The 15,294-nt window shown below is 31.7% G+C and overlaps 1 protein-coding gene across 1 annotated transcript in view; it reads right to left on the reverse strand.

Annotated features, from left to right (window-relative positions):
• Positions 1 to 15,294, reverse strand: part of Dock7 (dedicator of cytokinesis 7) — a 190,562-nt gene that overhangs the window by 42,227 nt on the left and 133,041 nt on the right. The window contains exons 32-35 of the mRNA XM_026408729.2: positions 5,469 to 5,651; positions 5,234 to 5,369; positions 3,700 to 3,796; positions 1,232 to 1,328 (exon numbers count right to left, since the gene is read on the reverse strand). Of these exons, the coding sequence (XP_026264514.1) occupies positions 1,232 to 1,328; positions 3,700 to 3,796; positions 5,234 to 5,369; positions 5,469 to 5,651 (513 nt within the window). The remainder of the gene's footprint in view (positions 1 to 1,231; positions 1,329 to 3,699; positions 3,797 to 5,233; positions 5,370 to 5,468; positions 5,652 to 15,294) is intronic.

The raw sequence follows: 15,294 nt of genomic DNA on the forward strand, positions 1-15,294 counted from the left end.
GAAAGGTAGAGAATGGATTAAAAAGAATACAGAGTGGGTATTAAGAAATAGGCAGTCATTGACATAGCTTTGAAATAAGAACCTGACAGAGTGGTGGTAGTTGAAAAGGAATTGAAGTAGAAGGTGAGAGGCATATTTACTAAAACAAATGAGAAATCTTGGCAATTGATTTAAATATTCAATCTTCTACTTGCTGGCTGTGTAATCAAGAGCAATCAGTTAACATTTCTGTGGCTAACTATTCTCATCTACCATATGGGGATATTGATGATTTCAACTGCATGTTTTCATTTTGTACAGGGAATTGAGCCTAAGCGTGCTTAACCACCGAGCCACATCCCCATCCCTTTTTGTATTTTATTTAGAGACAGGGTCTTGCTGAGTTACTTAGGGCCTCGCTAAATTGCTGAGGCTGGCTTTGAACTCATGATCCTCCTGCCTCAGCCTCCCAAGCTACTGGGATTACAGGCATGCACCACTGCTTGGCTTGCATGAGTTTCTTGTAAGAACTCATGAGAGTTAATATTTGTACGGTGCCTAAGACAGTATCTGACACAGAAAAATAAATAAATAAATGTCAACTGTAACTACTGTCACTAATAGGATAAAACTGACTAGAAGGCTACTAATAGGACCAAATAATATAAATATATAAAAAGCTTAGCATGGTACAGTGGCACACATAAGGCTCAGGCAGGAGGATCACAAGTTAAAGGACAGCCTCAGCAACTTACTAAGGCTCTATGCAATTTAATGGGACCCTGTCTCAAAATTAAAAATAAGGGCTGGAGATGTAGGTCAGTGGCAAAGTGCCTAGGTTCAATCTCCAGTACCAGAGAGAGGGGTGAGGGGAGGGAGGGAAGAAGACTCTGTGTAAATTAAAATCCTAGAACTCTCCTGTATGTAAGCATGGCTATGCATACAAGTTTAAGATAGTGTGTAAGGATAACCAAACAACATAAGTACTCAGTGGTCATTTAGAAATGCAAGGTTAAGCTTTGAAGAGGAAAAAAAAAAGAGATACAGCTTTATAATCATCCTCAAAAAAATAAACATTGATACTGTGGCTGTTAGAAGAGATATAATTAATAATTAGAGAATCAGACTGCTTAGAACTAAATCTTTAGAAATTACCGATATTTAAATGAAGTTACACAACTCAATAACTACTTTCCTCCTAGCTTAATTTACCAAGTCTATACTTTAAATTCCCTCTTCTTTGTGTTCTTACCTGGACAACAATCTCTAATGTATCTAAAATGATTAGGTTTGCTTCAGTAGCCAGATTTCCATCAATTAGTGCTTCATGTTCAATCTCTGCTCTTGACCTAATATAAAATGGCATAAGAAATTATATTTATCTTTTTAAAAGCCATAACCCTAAAAGACTTTGAGGATGCATAAAAATGAAAATCTTGAAAACATTTTAAATATTTGTGTGGATAACAAAATTATTTAAAAAGGCAATATTTTAAAAATGTTTTTGTTTTATCCTATGATTTGTTGACCATGCCGATACACATTCTCTTACCCTACTACAGAAGCACAATGACACTAAAAGTGTAAATATTTAAATATTTTTGTTTTAGCTTTCAAACATGCAATAAACGTGTAATTTCATTATGAAGATTAGTACACTGACTCTAGGTGGTGCTATGTGGATTTGTATTTAGGAATGCTTCCTGTAAAGCAGCAAACATTAAGAATTCATCTTGGCATTCCCAAAATTTTCAAAGTATTTATTCAGGACAAAAGTACCTATTATTTCTCAGGTTTCATCTAACTTTCTCCCAATTTTTTTATACAAATATGTTCATAAGGTAACTCTTCAGTGAGATGAGATAGAATCATACGTTAGAAATAAAACTGAAAAAAATCTATGTGAAGTGACAGATATGCTAATTACTTTATGGCAATCATTTCACAACTGCACACACATATATCAAAACATAATGTGGTACACTATAAGTATGCATATTTTAATTATTACTCAATAAAGTGGAAAAAGCAAATAAGGAAAAAAAAGCCATTTGATGCAACTAAGTGGTTTACTTGAATACTAACATTTATATAAATACCACTTAATGGAAATTAAAAATCAATAAAATTATTTATGGGTAAAGTTGACATTTTTAAGTAGCAACAGATAGAACCTATGTATTAAAGTGGATAAACAACACATAAAACAAAAGTAAAAGGACATATTAAATGCTAACTTTTTGAAGTTCTTAGGTCTGTAATTGTTTTGTGTCTTCACTATTGGCACTAAACAACTAAAGAAAATGCTTCATGAATTTAATGTTTTACAAATTGAGGAAAATATTAAATACTAATATTTTATATTAAAATATTAGCTCAGTAGCAGAGTGCAAGTTTAGAAGGCATTCGAATAAAACACAAAATAAAATACAACCATTATCAGAATTAAATTAGAAAAGAAAATATTTAATGTTGACACTTAAAATTTCCAGTGAGACTGCATAAAGAAACACAACAAGACAGTTTAAGCAAAAAAAAAAAATAAAAATTAAGAAAACACCCAAAAAGTCTTTCTCAAACCAGAGAAGAGAAGCTGAGAGAATAAGTTACACAAATGAAAAAATAAAAGTAACACATTAATAATGCCTGGCTGCTTATGACTTCTGAAAACAACAATACACGGAAAAGCAACCAGAAAAATGGACTTGGCAGACAGAGAAGTTGAGGAAAGTACACTCAAATCTGAAGAGTTCTCACATATTTATATTACATTTAGTCTCTGATCATTTGAAACTCTCATATATATATATATATGATACTGATACTGTTATTTCTCTCTCTGCTGGCTCTCACACGGCCTTGTTTCCTGTGTTTTGTGATTTTACTGTCTGTAAGAAAAAATTTCTGGAAGTTTATTTGTGAGAATCTTCTGAGGCTTGGGCTACAAATGTTTACCAGGGTGACCCACCCTCCTGGTTTGCCTTGGAAGATCAGTGCTAAAACTGGGAGGAACCTGGATGAGTAAGTCAGCTTATTTTTTGGGTTAGCCAAGCTAATTGAGGACTAGCAATTACGAATTCTCAGGTAAAAAAATTTAAGCCCCTCTATGCCAGACTTCCAGCTATGGAAGTCTCATCAGAATCCTCTGGGTGGTAAAAAGGGTCGTCTGGGGCTAGGGTGGTAGCTCAGTGGTAGAGTGATGGCCTTGCATGCATGAGGCCCTGGGTTTGGTCCCCAGCACCACTTAAAAAAATAAATAAATAAAATAAATGTATTTTTAAAAAGGCAGGGGTCGTCCAGTCTAAGTGCATTTCTACTTATTTTCAGCAGTGGAATCGATGTCACTAGTTTGCTTGCATGCTAGAAAGAAAAGATCTGTATTATTTTTGTCTTTCTTTAATTTTATTCTAAGATCCAAGAGGGCAAATATTCATTTTGTAATTCTTTGCAATACTTTAAATTTTTAATTTAGTATGACACCTAAAATTGTTCAGAAAATAGCTGTTCACTGCACTTTCCCCTTGGATTTGTTGGGGGAAATGGGTTTTGAAATATATCACACATTTCGCTAAATATGTTCTAATCTAAAATTTGAAAATTAGATATATTATCTTTTGAGATTTGAATACCTAATAAATATAACACTAAAATTAATCATTTTCCTCTTCCATTTGAAATTCAACAAGCCCATAAGAAATATAAATTAGAAAGTTATATTACTTGTCAAGCTTCTCTGTGTTTTGACGCCAGTGAGTCATATCCTTTCTCCATCTCAGATTTTCTTGACTTCCAAAGGCACTTCCAGATGGGCTTCTCTCTGTCAAATAAATTTCACAACCAATTTAAAAATGATGTTTCCGTTGAATCACACCTACGTATATCTGTAAACATGTAAGAAATGCTGCAGGTCATTAATTTTGTACATAGCCATTTTATCCTTAGTACAAGTGAAAAAACCCCCGACAATGATGTTTTTTATTTGACACCTTCAAAATAGTTACAAAAGAAATGTTTGTTACATGGGATATTTCTTTTAAAAATCACTCTTTTAAATAAACAAAGGTTCTAACAATGCTTTTCTTCCGAGACTTTGCATGATATGATCTTTCTTCCTACCACTTCCCCTCGCTTGCCTCATTACAGTTTTCTTGCTCTCTTTCCTATTCCCTATTAGTACGTATAGTCTCATGTACTCCTGATTTAGGACCTCAGTAACAGCTGTTGTTCCTTTTACTTGATTGCTTTTCTCAGAATTTTCACAAATCATTCATCATTTTTTCAGAAAAGTCTCCCCCTACTCTCCAACACTTCCTTTCTCTTAATTTGTTTTATTCCTTTCCATAGCATGTATAACTACAAGAATACAAGCTACTTAAGAACAGAAATGATATCTATTTTGTACAGTATTTTATGCCCATGTTGATAAAGTGTCTGGCACATATTGAGAGCTCAATAAGTTTCTGTTCAATAAATAAACAAAACAGAAAGAATTCTTTATTACTGTAGTTAGTTAGTCAGTTAGTTGCACCTTCTACATTCTCAAAACAATCACAAGGAGATGAAGAAAAGGAAGATGGGGAGATTAAGTGATGTAGACAAGGTTATACGCTAATAGATAGCAGATCTGGGATTAGAAATAGACCTGGAATGCTACTAAATTGTATTTTCTCCTTGATGGGCAATATTTTTGCCTTCAAAACAAGGTATTTTAATGCATTGTGAAAACTAGAACACTTTCTAACAGGAAGAAGGGATGTGGCATAGAAGGAACTCTAATGTAAATTATGGATTCTGGATGATGATGTGTCAATGTAGATTCACTAGCTGTAACAACTGTGCCACTCAGGTGGGGGTGCTGATAATGGGGGAAGCTATGCATGTGCCTTGGCAGAGGGTATATGGGAAATCTCTGTATCTTATGTTCAATTTTATTGTGAATCTAAAACTACTTTAAAAAGAAGAGTCAATTTTAACAAGGAGTGGAAATGATATAATAATAATCACAAAAGGGCAACAGGCATAAACTGAGATAAGCCAGAGCAAACTGAAAATTATGTTTACACTCTGTAAATCAGGATTCTAACTTGAATTCCTACAGAAAAATAATTACCCATGTTAATTCAAAATTACATTTAAAATGATCTTTAAGAAAGCATAGGATTATCATTGGTGACTTCAAACAAGATGATTATAATATGTAATTAAAAGAAATGAAAATAACCCTCACCAGAAGGAGAAGATACTGGGTACATACCAAGCTGTCCTCGGCTTCGGCGTACCATTTCTTGCCTTGCACCTATACTCCCAAGAATAGCTTCTTCAAGCTTTGCTCTCATATCTTTTGATTTCTTAAAGGTCAAACTATTCATTCTTTCAAACACCTTTTTCCCCTAAACATTGAAAAGAAAAGGTATTGAGAAAAATTTCTTCTTTCTTTACCACATTATTTTTCCTTTCTTGTTGTCTGCAATGGTATAATCACCACTTACTTTGTACTCAAAACAAGATACACAGAGATAAAGCAAGTCTAATAGCCGGTTCAGCTGCAGGACGGAGAGGTCTGTAAACCACTTTTGTAGAACTGTTTCATCTGCATTCTTGAGAACCCAAAGTAGACAGATCAAAAGGCTCCGACTTGACTCTGCAGAAAAGGTAGTATGTTGCCTGCCACTCTGAAAACAAAGAGAAGTAGAATGATATTGATAGACCAATGACCATTTCTTATCCTTTGGGTTGTTAATTGTTTTCTTCTAAAAATAGTAAAACAAAAATTGCTTAAAAACAAGAGATTTTAAAAGATCCATTTGATTTAGATAACACATAAAACAATCATACTGAACTTTAAAGTTAAGGATTGAAGTTTAATGAACTTTTCCTGGCATTAAAAGTTTGTTTTAGTCACTGGCAGGACTGTCAGCAGAGAATTTTTAAAATGTTATAATAGAAGACATAAAGGGAAAATGTTGATTATTAAAAACTAAATGAAGATATCATGAAATATCAGGCCTGATGAAAATAAAAGAAAAAAGCAACTTACTCGGATTAAGCAAGAGGTGTTAAGAATAGAAAGTCATAACAAAATCATATTCGTGAAAGTTAGTAGACCACTGTTATCTAGGACCATTGACATAAAGGGGAAAAGTCTTAAGAGTGTACCAAAGTAAAATGCTATTTTTTACTCATGGCAGATAAAGTCGAAATGCTGTATTCAATATTTAATCTGCAACAGTATATGGTATGTGAAATACCAAAAATAAGAACATTTACTGTAACATTAACCGCAAAATTTACTAAGCACTCCACAAACATTAATTTACTTCTACAATTATATAAACAAGCAAGTTGTATCAATTTTACAGATAATATAAAATGACAATGAAAATGATAAAAATAAAAATTAAAATGTGCTAGACACTATGCTATCACTTTTTCTTATATAACTCACAATAATCTTTATAATAATAACTTCTCATTTCTGGTTTACAGGTAAGAAAACTGAAGGCTACTGGTTAAATAATTTGCCCTAAATCACAAACCACAAAAAGTAAGATTTTAGTTAACCAGATTACAAAGTCTACACTCCTCATCTTTATATCACATTCTAATATTTGGTTGATAAATATACTAAATAATAATGGGAAATCAGTGAAAGGGATGTTGAGAGAAAAGACCCTGGAAAACTGAACATACTTAAATGGCAGGGTCATGATTTTAACTACCTTCCAGATCTTCTCTCGATTCTGCATGATAATGGTAGCAGTTAATACTTTCATAATACTTACTTTGGCTTTAGGTAATATAGTAAACACTTTATACATAGTAATTTACTTATCCCTTACAGTAGTAGAAAAATATTATTATCAGAGAAAAATATTATTATCCCATCTTACAGCAAGAAAACTGAGCCATCAGGAGTGTTATGTAATCAGCAGTGAGACTGGTATTCAAATGCAGAAAATGTGGCTCTAGAGTCCAAGCTCTTATTCACTATGTCTACTCTCTTTCATGTACTCAAGCACATATAAGTGAATTCACCTACATAAATTAACTTAACCACTATGCTGTGCTTCCTGATCTAGGTACAAATAACTGATCTAGGTACAAATAACTCTGAATCTCATCCAAAATCTACAATCTTTCTCATAAGAAAATATTCATTTGTTTTAAAAGTAGATACTTCTTATAAATAAATTTTCAGATATGCAACAATGCTCTGGATTTTCAACTACCTATTATTTAGAAATGCAACTGAAAAATTATTCTGAACTTTACCAACAGGCACACATTGACATTTCTTATACCCCATATAAACTGCCAACAACATTGTGACAAAATTGAAAGGAAGTTAAAGAAACGAAAAAACTCAATATCGTAACAATGTCAGTTTTTTTTCTAAAATTTCTATAGGATCAATGCAATCCTAATCAAAACCCCAGTCAGGAAATCTGATAAACTAATTTTTAAAATTTAACAGGGGGGAGGGCTGGGATTGTGACTCAGTGGTAGAGTACTTGCCTAGCATGTGTGAAGCACTGGGTATGATCCTCAGCACCACATAAAAATAAATAAATAAAGGCATTGTGTCCATCTATAACTAAAAAAAAAATTAAAAAAAAAATCTTAAGGGGAAGAGCAGAAGCCAATAATATGTAAGTCACTTTGGAAAAGAACCAGGTGGAATGGTAGCGGGTAGAGGAAATAAATTTGCTCTACCAGATAGGAATGCTGCTAAAAATGAGAATGATAAGGTCAGTGATTTTGGCATATGGACAGACAAATAATCTAAAAGAGAACAAAAAGAATGTGCTATGCATATTTGAAAATATAATCTATGACAAAGCTAAAACTGAGGATCCGTGGTGAAAGGATGAACAGTTTAATAATATTGAGACAAATGATTTCCCTGGTGGGAGAAAAAAAGTGGATTCTGACCTTGCACCATTCTATCAAAACTAAATTCCAGATAAAGAAGAAACTTAAATGCAAAAGGTAAAAACTTCAAATTTTAGAAGGAATATACTATGATTCCACTCCTGGGTACACACCCTAGGGAAACCTTTTGATATCGTTGTTTGTAATAGTCAAAAAGTGCAAACACCATAAACTTCCTTTGAGATAGAATGTATAATATATAATACTTTCATACAATAGATTACAAACTGCGGTGGTACATATCAACATGAATGCCTCTCATATAGTGATAAAAAATTAAGTCATAGAATTACTCATAGTATATAGTCATAAAAAGGATAAAAATCATGTAAAGGTGAACAAAATATTATTTTGGTATATTGCCAAAAAACATTACCTCAAAGGTTCATGTGTTGGAAGCCTGGTCTTCAATGTGGCAACATTAAAAATTGATGGGACCTTTAAGACAGGAAGCCTAGAGGGAAATCATTACTGATCCCTCTCTGGTCTCTCTAACTTCCTGCCTCACCATGTGCTCTCTCCCTCTCCAAAGACCTCTGCCATAATGATATGTGCCATGTGGTACCTTAGCCAAGATGGTCTTCACCAGAGCTGAAACTGGTAAGAGCTGCCTGATCTTGGACTTTCAGTCTCCAAAACTGTGAGCTAAATAAACCTCTTTCCTTTCTAAATTACTCAGTTTCACATGTTTCATTCTAACAGAAAACAGACCAAAAGAGAAAATAAAAAAAGGTGGCAAAACTATAAAGAAAAACAAGGAGGGACTTCTGTTTTGGACAATGCTGAACAAGGTAAATCAAACCCTCATCTAACTAAAAATAATCAAACTTGAAAGTATAAAAAGATTTTTGGGGGGGTGAGGGGGACAGAAGAAACAAACAAAACTTAGAAAACTGAGAAAAATGTACACAATAATCATATTAAGACCTCAATGTTTTGGTTTAATGTAATAACAGGTATAGTAAAGAAAAGAATTAGTTAACTAGAATATAGATTAAGCAAAAAGATGGATTATACAGAAGAAGAGAAAGACAAAGAGGATATGATAAAAAGGATTAGCATATAACTGGAATACAAAGAGAGGAGAAACAGAATGGAGAAGAGGCCATTAAATTTAGACAGTAGCTGAGAATTTTAAAGAACTGAAGAAAAATTTTGAATCAGATTAAAAAAATAAACTCATAAAGTACAAATCACGATAAATATAAGAAATTAAACAATTCAACACAGTGAATTCACAGAAAACCATTCTTAGAAGAATATCATAAAGAAGCAACAAAAAAAACGGATTATCTTCAAGGAGGCAAGTTAGGTCACAGCTGACTTATCAACAGCAGCAATGGAAATGGGAAGACAGTTGGAGCAATGTTCTCAGCTTGCATAAATAAACTAGAATACTCAGATTCTGTTTTTTAATCTAAAGAATGAAAGTCAAATAAAACCATATTTCTAATAAGCACTGAGACAGTTTATCACAGGCATAGAAAATTTATCACAGCATAGAAAATTCTAAAGGATATATTTCACAATGAGGAAAAATGATCTCATATAGAAGATCAGGAATTCATAAAAGAACAAAGAACAAAAAACATGGTGAACACACATACAAATCTAAATAATAACTGGCTCTATATATCCATAGTGATAATAATAATTTTAATAATATTTCCATGAGAACTATAATGATATTTATAAATAAAAATGCATGAAAATTATTTTAAATTGGGAGAGAGGTAAGTAGAGTCAACCTGTTCTAAGATCCTTCTTTTAACTAATTGGAAAATAAAGATACGATTAATATTATATTTGGTAATTTAAAAGAATAACATGATTTATAATGTAATCACAAAAAGAAAAGAAACAGATTGTATAACTTTCAAATGAGTAGGGAGAAGCAGGTGGCATGGGGAAAAAATGGGGGAAAAAATCCAATAGAAGTCAGTAAATGAGACAAAAAACTATAATAGGTGAAACAATATAAATTAAAAAGAAAAAGCTAAGTGCATTAAATTTAATAATACTAAATATAATAATTAAAAACTTTAGTGAAAGGGAATGATTACCAGGCCACATTTTTAAAAATATAAGACAAAATCTAACTATGCTATTTATAAGACACATTTTACATATGATACAAGTATATTGAAAGAATAAGGATAAAAAGACTCACGACATTTATAAACACTAGGCAAAAGAAACCAAGATAACTATACTTTTTTTTAAAGCATTATACATGTTGAAAAAGGTACAATTCACCTAAAATATACAATAATTTAAATTTCTGAATACCTCATAATCAGGCCACAGAAGAAACAAAAATCTGATGGAACAAGGAGAAATGACTGAACTGAAATTGTAATGGGGTATTAGAATAGCAGACAAAACTCAAAAAAGGCTAAGAAGATTGAAATGGGGAGTAACAGAAATATACAGAAAACTGTGACTAAAAATTGAAGAACATTTGTCCATTTTGATATGAGATATTTTAAAAAATTAACCATTTATTATACATAAAATCAATTGCCCAAAATATAACAAACTAATTAAAACCACACAAGTTAAGTCCTCTTTGAGAATCCAATTAGGACAAAAATCACAAATTTTTACAACTAGAAATTTAAAAACATAATAAACAATTCAAAAGAGAGAATCAAGAACATCCCCAAACTGATACTAAAGATACACTCCAAATTTCTGAAGAGATGATTAAGAAAAGAAAGGTACAAAAAGCTAGTCACCAAAATGAAAGGGTTTATTTACATCTACTACAGATGGTATGGACATTAAAGACCATACAAGATATTTAGAACAACTTTATATGCTAAGAAATTTGAATAATTTTTCCATTAGAATAAAATTTACAAAAACTAGTATAAGGAGACAGGAAACTTGAACAGTCTTACAGTTGTGCTAGAAATTAAATCAGTAATTTAAAAACTTTCAAAAAACTCCAGGCACAGATGGTTTCTCCCACAAGTTCTCCAAATATTTCAGGAAGAAATAATTCTAATCTTAAACAAGTACTTGTAAAAAGAGGAAACTCTAGCTCATTTTAATTGGTTAACCTAACTTTGAGTTCAAATCTTAAAAGAACATTATGAGAAAGAAAAGTTACAGGCAATCTTACTTATAAACATAAATATATAAATCCTAAATAAAATACCAGCAAGCCAAATATACCAATATACAACTATGAAAAAGCTGAATTTAATTCAGGATTTCAAGGTTGGCTTAATAATAGAAAGACAAGCAGACCACATTAAAAGATTAAATGCAAAATAAATAAGCATGTCAACACATAAAATAAAAGTTTTTGATAAAATTCAATGACTATTGAAGATTGAAAAATAAAGCTCTGGGCTATGGGTAGAGCTCAGTGACAGAGCATTTGCCTACTATGTATGAGGCCCTGGTTTGATCCCCAGCACTGCAAAGGACAAAGCAAAAAATAAACTCTTCATGAACTAGAGACAGAAGGGAATTTCCATAACACAATAGAGGGTATATTAAAAAATACACACTTATTGAATATATATTTAAGAATGAAATGTTAAAAGCTTTCCTTTTAGGGATGCCAACTACTACAATTTCTATTCAATATTGTACTGGATGTCCTAGTCAGTACAATAAATTATGAAAAAGTCTGAAAGGAAGAAACTAAATTGCCATTATTCTTAGATAATATGATTGTATAAATAGAAAATTTTAATTAACATATTAGTAGCTTAGCAATTCTGATGGAAACAAAAATCACTGTGTAAAAATCAGTATTGTTTCAACATAAAAGCAATCAAGAATTAGAAAATAGAATTTTTTTAAAAAAGATGACAGATTATGTTTTTTCAAAAGATGACCATTAAAAGAAGATCAAGGACCAATATAAATCTATAAAGATGGGCTGAGTCTCTGTGGTGGAAATCATAAATTTATGTATTCACAGATATTAAATATAACCTAAACAATAGGGAATCTAATGTGTTCAAAATTAGGAGATTTGATATGTAAGAATATCCATTTTCTCCAAAATTGATCCATAATGCAATACAATATTAACCAAAATCCCCCCAAAATTCATTGGGTTTTGTTAATTCTAATTCAGTGGAATTTTTACAAGCTGATTTTAAAATCTGTGCAGAAAAACAGAGGGTAAAAAATCAGCCAAGAATAATCTTTTCTTTAATGTTTAAGGAGTTTTCCACACTCTAAACTATATAGGGACAGTACTTCAGAGCAATAAGGAAAACATTCCTTTTTTTTTTTTCAAAGATGAATGGGAAAATACTCTTTCAATAAATGGTATGAGAGTATTTGGTATAATATGCTAAATAAATATATATGTGAACCTGGACTCCTTAAATTATATTGTACATTAAAAAGTCAATTCCAGATAGATTTTGGAATTATATGTTAAAGGAAGAATTTAAAAAAGCATTTAAAAAATAACCCAGCAGAATACCTTCAAAATTTTGAAATGAGAAAAAATGTTTTCCTGGTTTTTTTGTTTGTTTGTTTGTTTGATGGTGCTAGGGTTTGAATGCAGGGCCTCACACATACCAGGCAAGTACTCTACCAATGCCCCCAAATTTCTTAAATAAGGGACAGAAAATAATTTGGGGAATTTAAAAAAATTTAAATTAGATGTTCTAACCTCCAAATTCACAATTTAGAGTATGAAAACAGTCTTGGAGAATAACAGTCTTGGAGAATAACTATTTGAACCATTATACTTGAAAATGGACTAGATCAAGAATATGTACATAAACTCCTACAAATTCCTATAAAGGGGCAGACAACTCAATGGAAAATGGGGGAAAAAAAAACTTCTAGATACTTCAAAAGAGAAAATCTAAAAGGCCAACATACCTATGCAAAAGCGCATATTCTATAAACCACTGAGGAAAGGAAAGCTAAAATGAGATACAACTATAAATTACCATACTGGCAAAAACCAAAGTCTGACAATTCTAAGTACTGATGAATATGTAAAGCAATGGGACCTTACACTCCAAGTATAAATTGAAACAAACCCTTTGGAAAATAGTTGGGCATAACCTGGTATAGACGAAGATACTACAGTCTAATCACTCTATCAAATCAACAAATTCCAGTCCTAGAGAATACCCTAAATAAATATGTATATATGCATAAATGATATATAAAAGAAAACCTATAAGATTGCTATTTGTAATAACCCCAAATCACCTACTTATCTAGGAATGGATAAATAAACAAAATTATCTCAAAAATGAAATATTATACAGAAATTAAAATCAGTGAAATATTGCTATAACTTATAAAAACATGGATAAATATTAAAAACATAATGTAAATCTAAACTATGATATTTAGGAATTCAAACTTAACAAAACCATAAGCAAATCAAGCCATTATTTCATTAGTCAGGATAGTGGATGACTTGGGAGGGAAAGCTGTGGTTGGAAAAGAGCATACCAAAGATTTCTGAAAGATAACCAATGTTCTCTTTTTTTGTCCACAGTGGTATTACAAAGTTGTTTTCTGATGTTTTGAAAACTTGCTCATTTGTGTTTCGTGTACTTTTCATAGTTAGACATGTAAAAAATGAAAAGTACGGTCAATAAAATGGAGAATAGTGGTCATTTTGAAAGAAAGGAAGAATGGAATTAAGGACAACAGACTGGGAACTTCAAAGGTATTCATGGCATTTTATTTCTTAGGATAACCATTGAGTACACTGCTGCTTTTTCTATTATTAGATTTTGTACATGCACTTTATAACTTTCTATTGTATATAAAAAAATCACCAAAAACACAATTGACAAGAAAAACTAATAAACTGAATTCACTAAAATTAAAAACTTTTGTACTTGGATATATCTGGCTACAATAATCTTGTTTATTTGTTTAAAAGGAAGTAAGCCTTTTATTGTCCCACAGAAAATGTTTTCGGATTTAGATTACTATATAATGACTTATCTGTAAGTATCTTATATTATACAGTTTGTTAGTTTTAAGATTTAAGAATTTACATTTAGGGGTTGGGGTTAAGGCTCAGCGGTAGAGCGCTTGCCTCGTACGTATGTGGGTTTGACTCTCAGCACCAAATAAAAATAAATAAATAAAATAAAAGTAATAAAAACCCCACCAAGATTAACATAGAAAAATGTTTTAAAAAACTTATTTAAAAAAAGAGTTCACATTTAGAAGGGGTGGGAAGGATAGTGGAATGATCGGACATTATTCCCTATGTACATATATGACTGCAGGACCGGGGTGATTCTGCATTGTATGGCCACAAGAATGAGAAGTTGGCTCAATTTGTGTACAGTGGGTCAAAATGCATTCTGCTGTCATGTATAACTAATTAGAACAAATAAATAAAATGAAAACAATAGATTTCACATTTATAGAAGTACAGTTAGGTTTGTTATCTTGAAAATTTTAAGGACTTTTGCGGCATCAGAAAGCATGCAGCTTGCCCTCTGACAGGCCGCCAGATGGACATTCATGAGATAGAAAACTAAACATCTCATCAATGTCTTTTAAATTTTTTTTACATTGTAGATGGACACAATACCTTTATTTTTATTTATTTATTTTTATGTGGTGCTGAGGATCAAACCCAGTGCCTCACACATGAGAGACAAGCACTCTACCACTGAGCCACAACACTAGCCCCACATCTTATCAATTTTAATAAATTTCTGCAAACAAACAGTCTCAAAACTTTTGCACTTCAAACAACACCATTAAGAAAGTGAAAAGATAATTCATGGAGACAAAAGTTTTGCAAATTAAATATCTGAAAAGGGATTTTATCTAGAATAAGGAACTTTCTGAATTCAATAATGTAAAAAATAATACAATTTAAGAATCTGGAAAGACGTTTCTCCAAAGATAAATGAAAAATGTGCCACTGAACACAGGAAAAGGTGCTCAACATCATTAGATCCTTAGGGAAACACAAAGCAAAACCACCATGAGATGCCACTTCATATTCATTAAACATGACTATAATTGAGAAAACAAATAATTATGAGTGTTGGTGAGGATCTGGAGAAAAGGAACTCACATGCATTGTTCGAGAGGATGAATACTGGTGCAGACACACTGGAAAAAAAGGATCTTAAAATTTTCTCAAAATGTTAAATGTAGAGATACCATGTTACCCAGCAAATTCACTCTTGGGTAGCTAAGAGAGATGAAAATACGTGTGTACACAAAGACATGTACACAAATGTTCACTATGAAATAGCATTATTTCTAGCAGCCTCAAAATGGAAATGACCAAATTGTTCACCAACTGACAAAGAGATATACAAAATTTTGGTATGTCAAGATAATGGAATACTATTTGGTAAAAAAAGAGAAAGAAGCTTTGATACATGCTATAACATGGATGGA

Source organism: Urocitellus parryii, chromosome 11 (assembly GCF_045843805.1).
Source record: "Urocitellus parryii isolate mUroPar1 chromosome 11, mUroPar1.hap1, whole genome shotgun sequence".
NCBI classification, from domain to species: domain Eukaryota; kingdom Metazoa; phylum Chordata; class Mammalia; order Rodentia; family Sciuridae; genus Urocitellus; species Urocitellus parryii.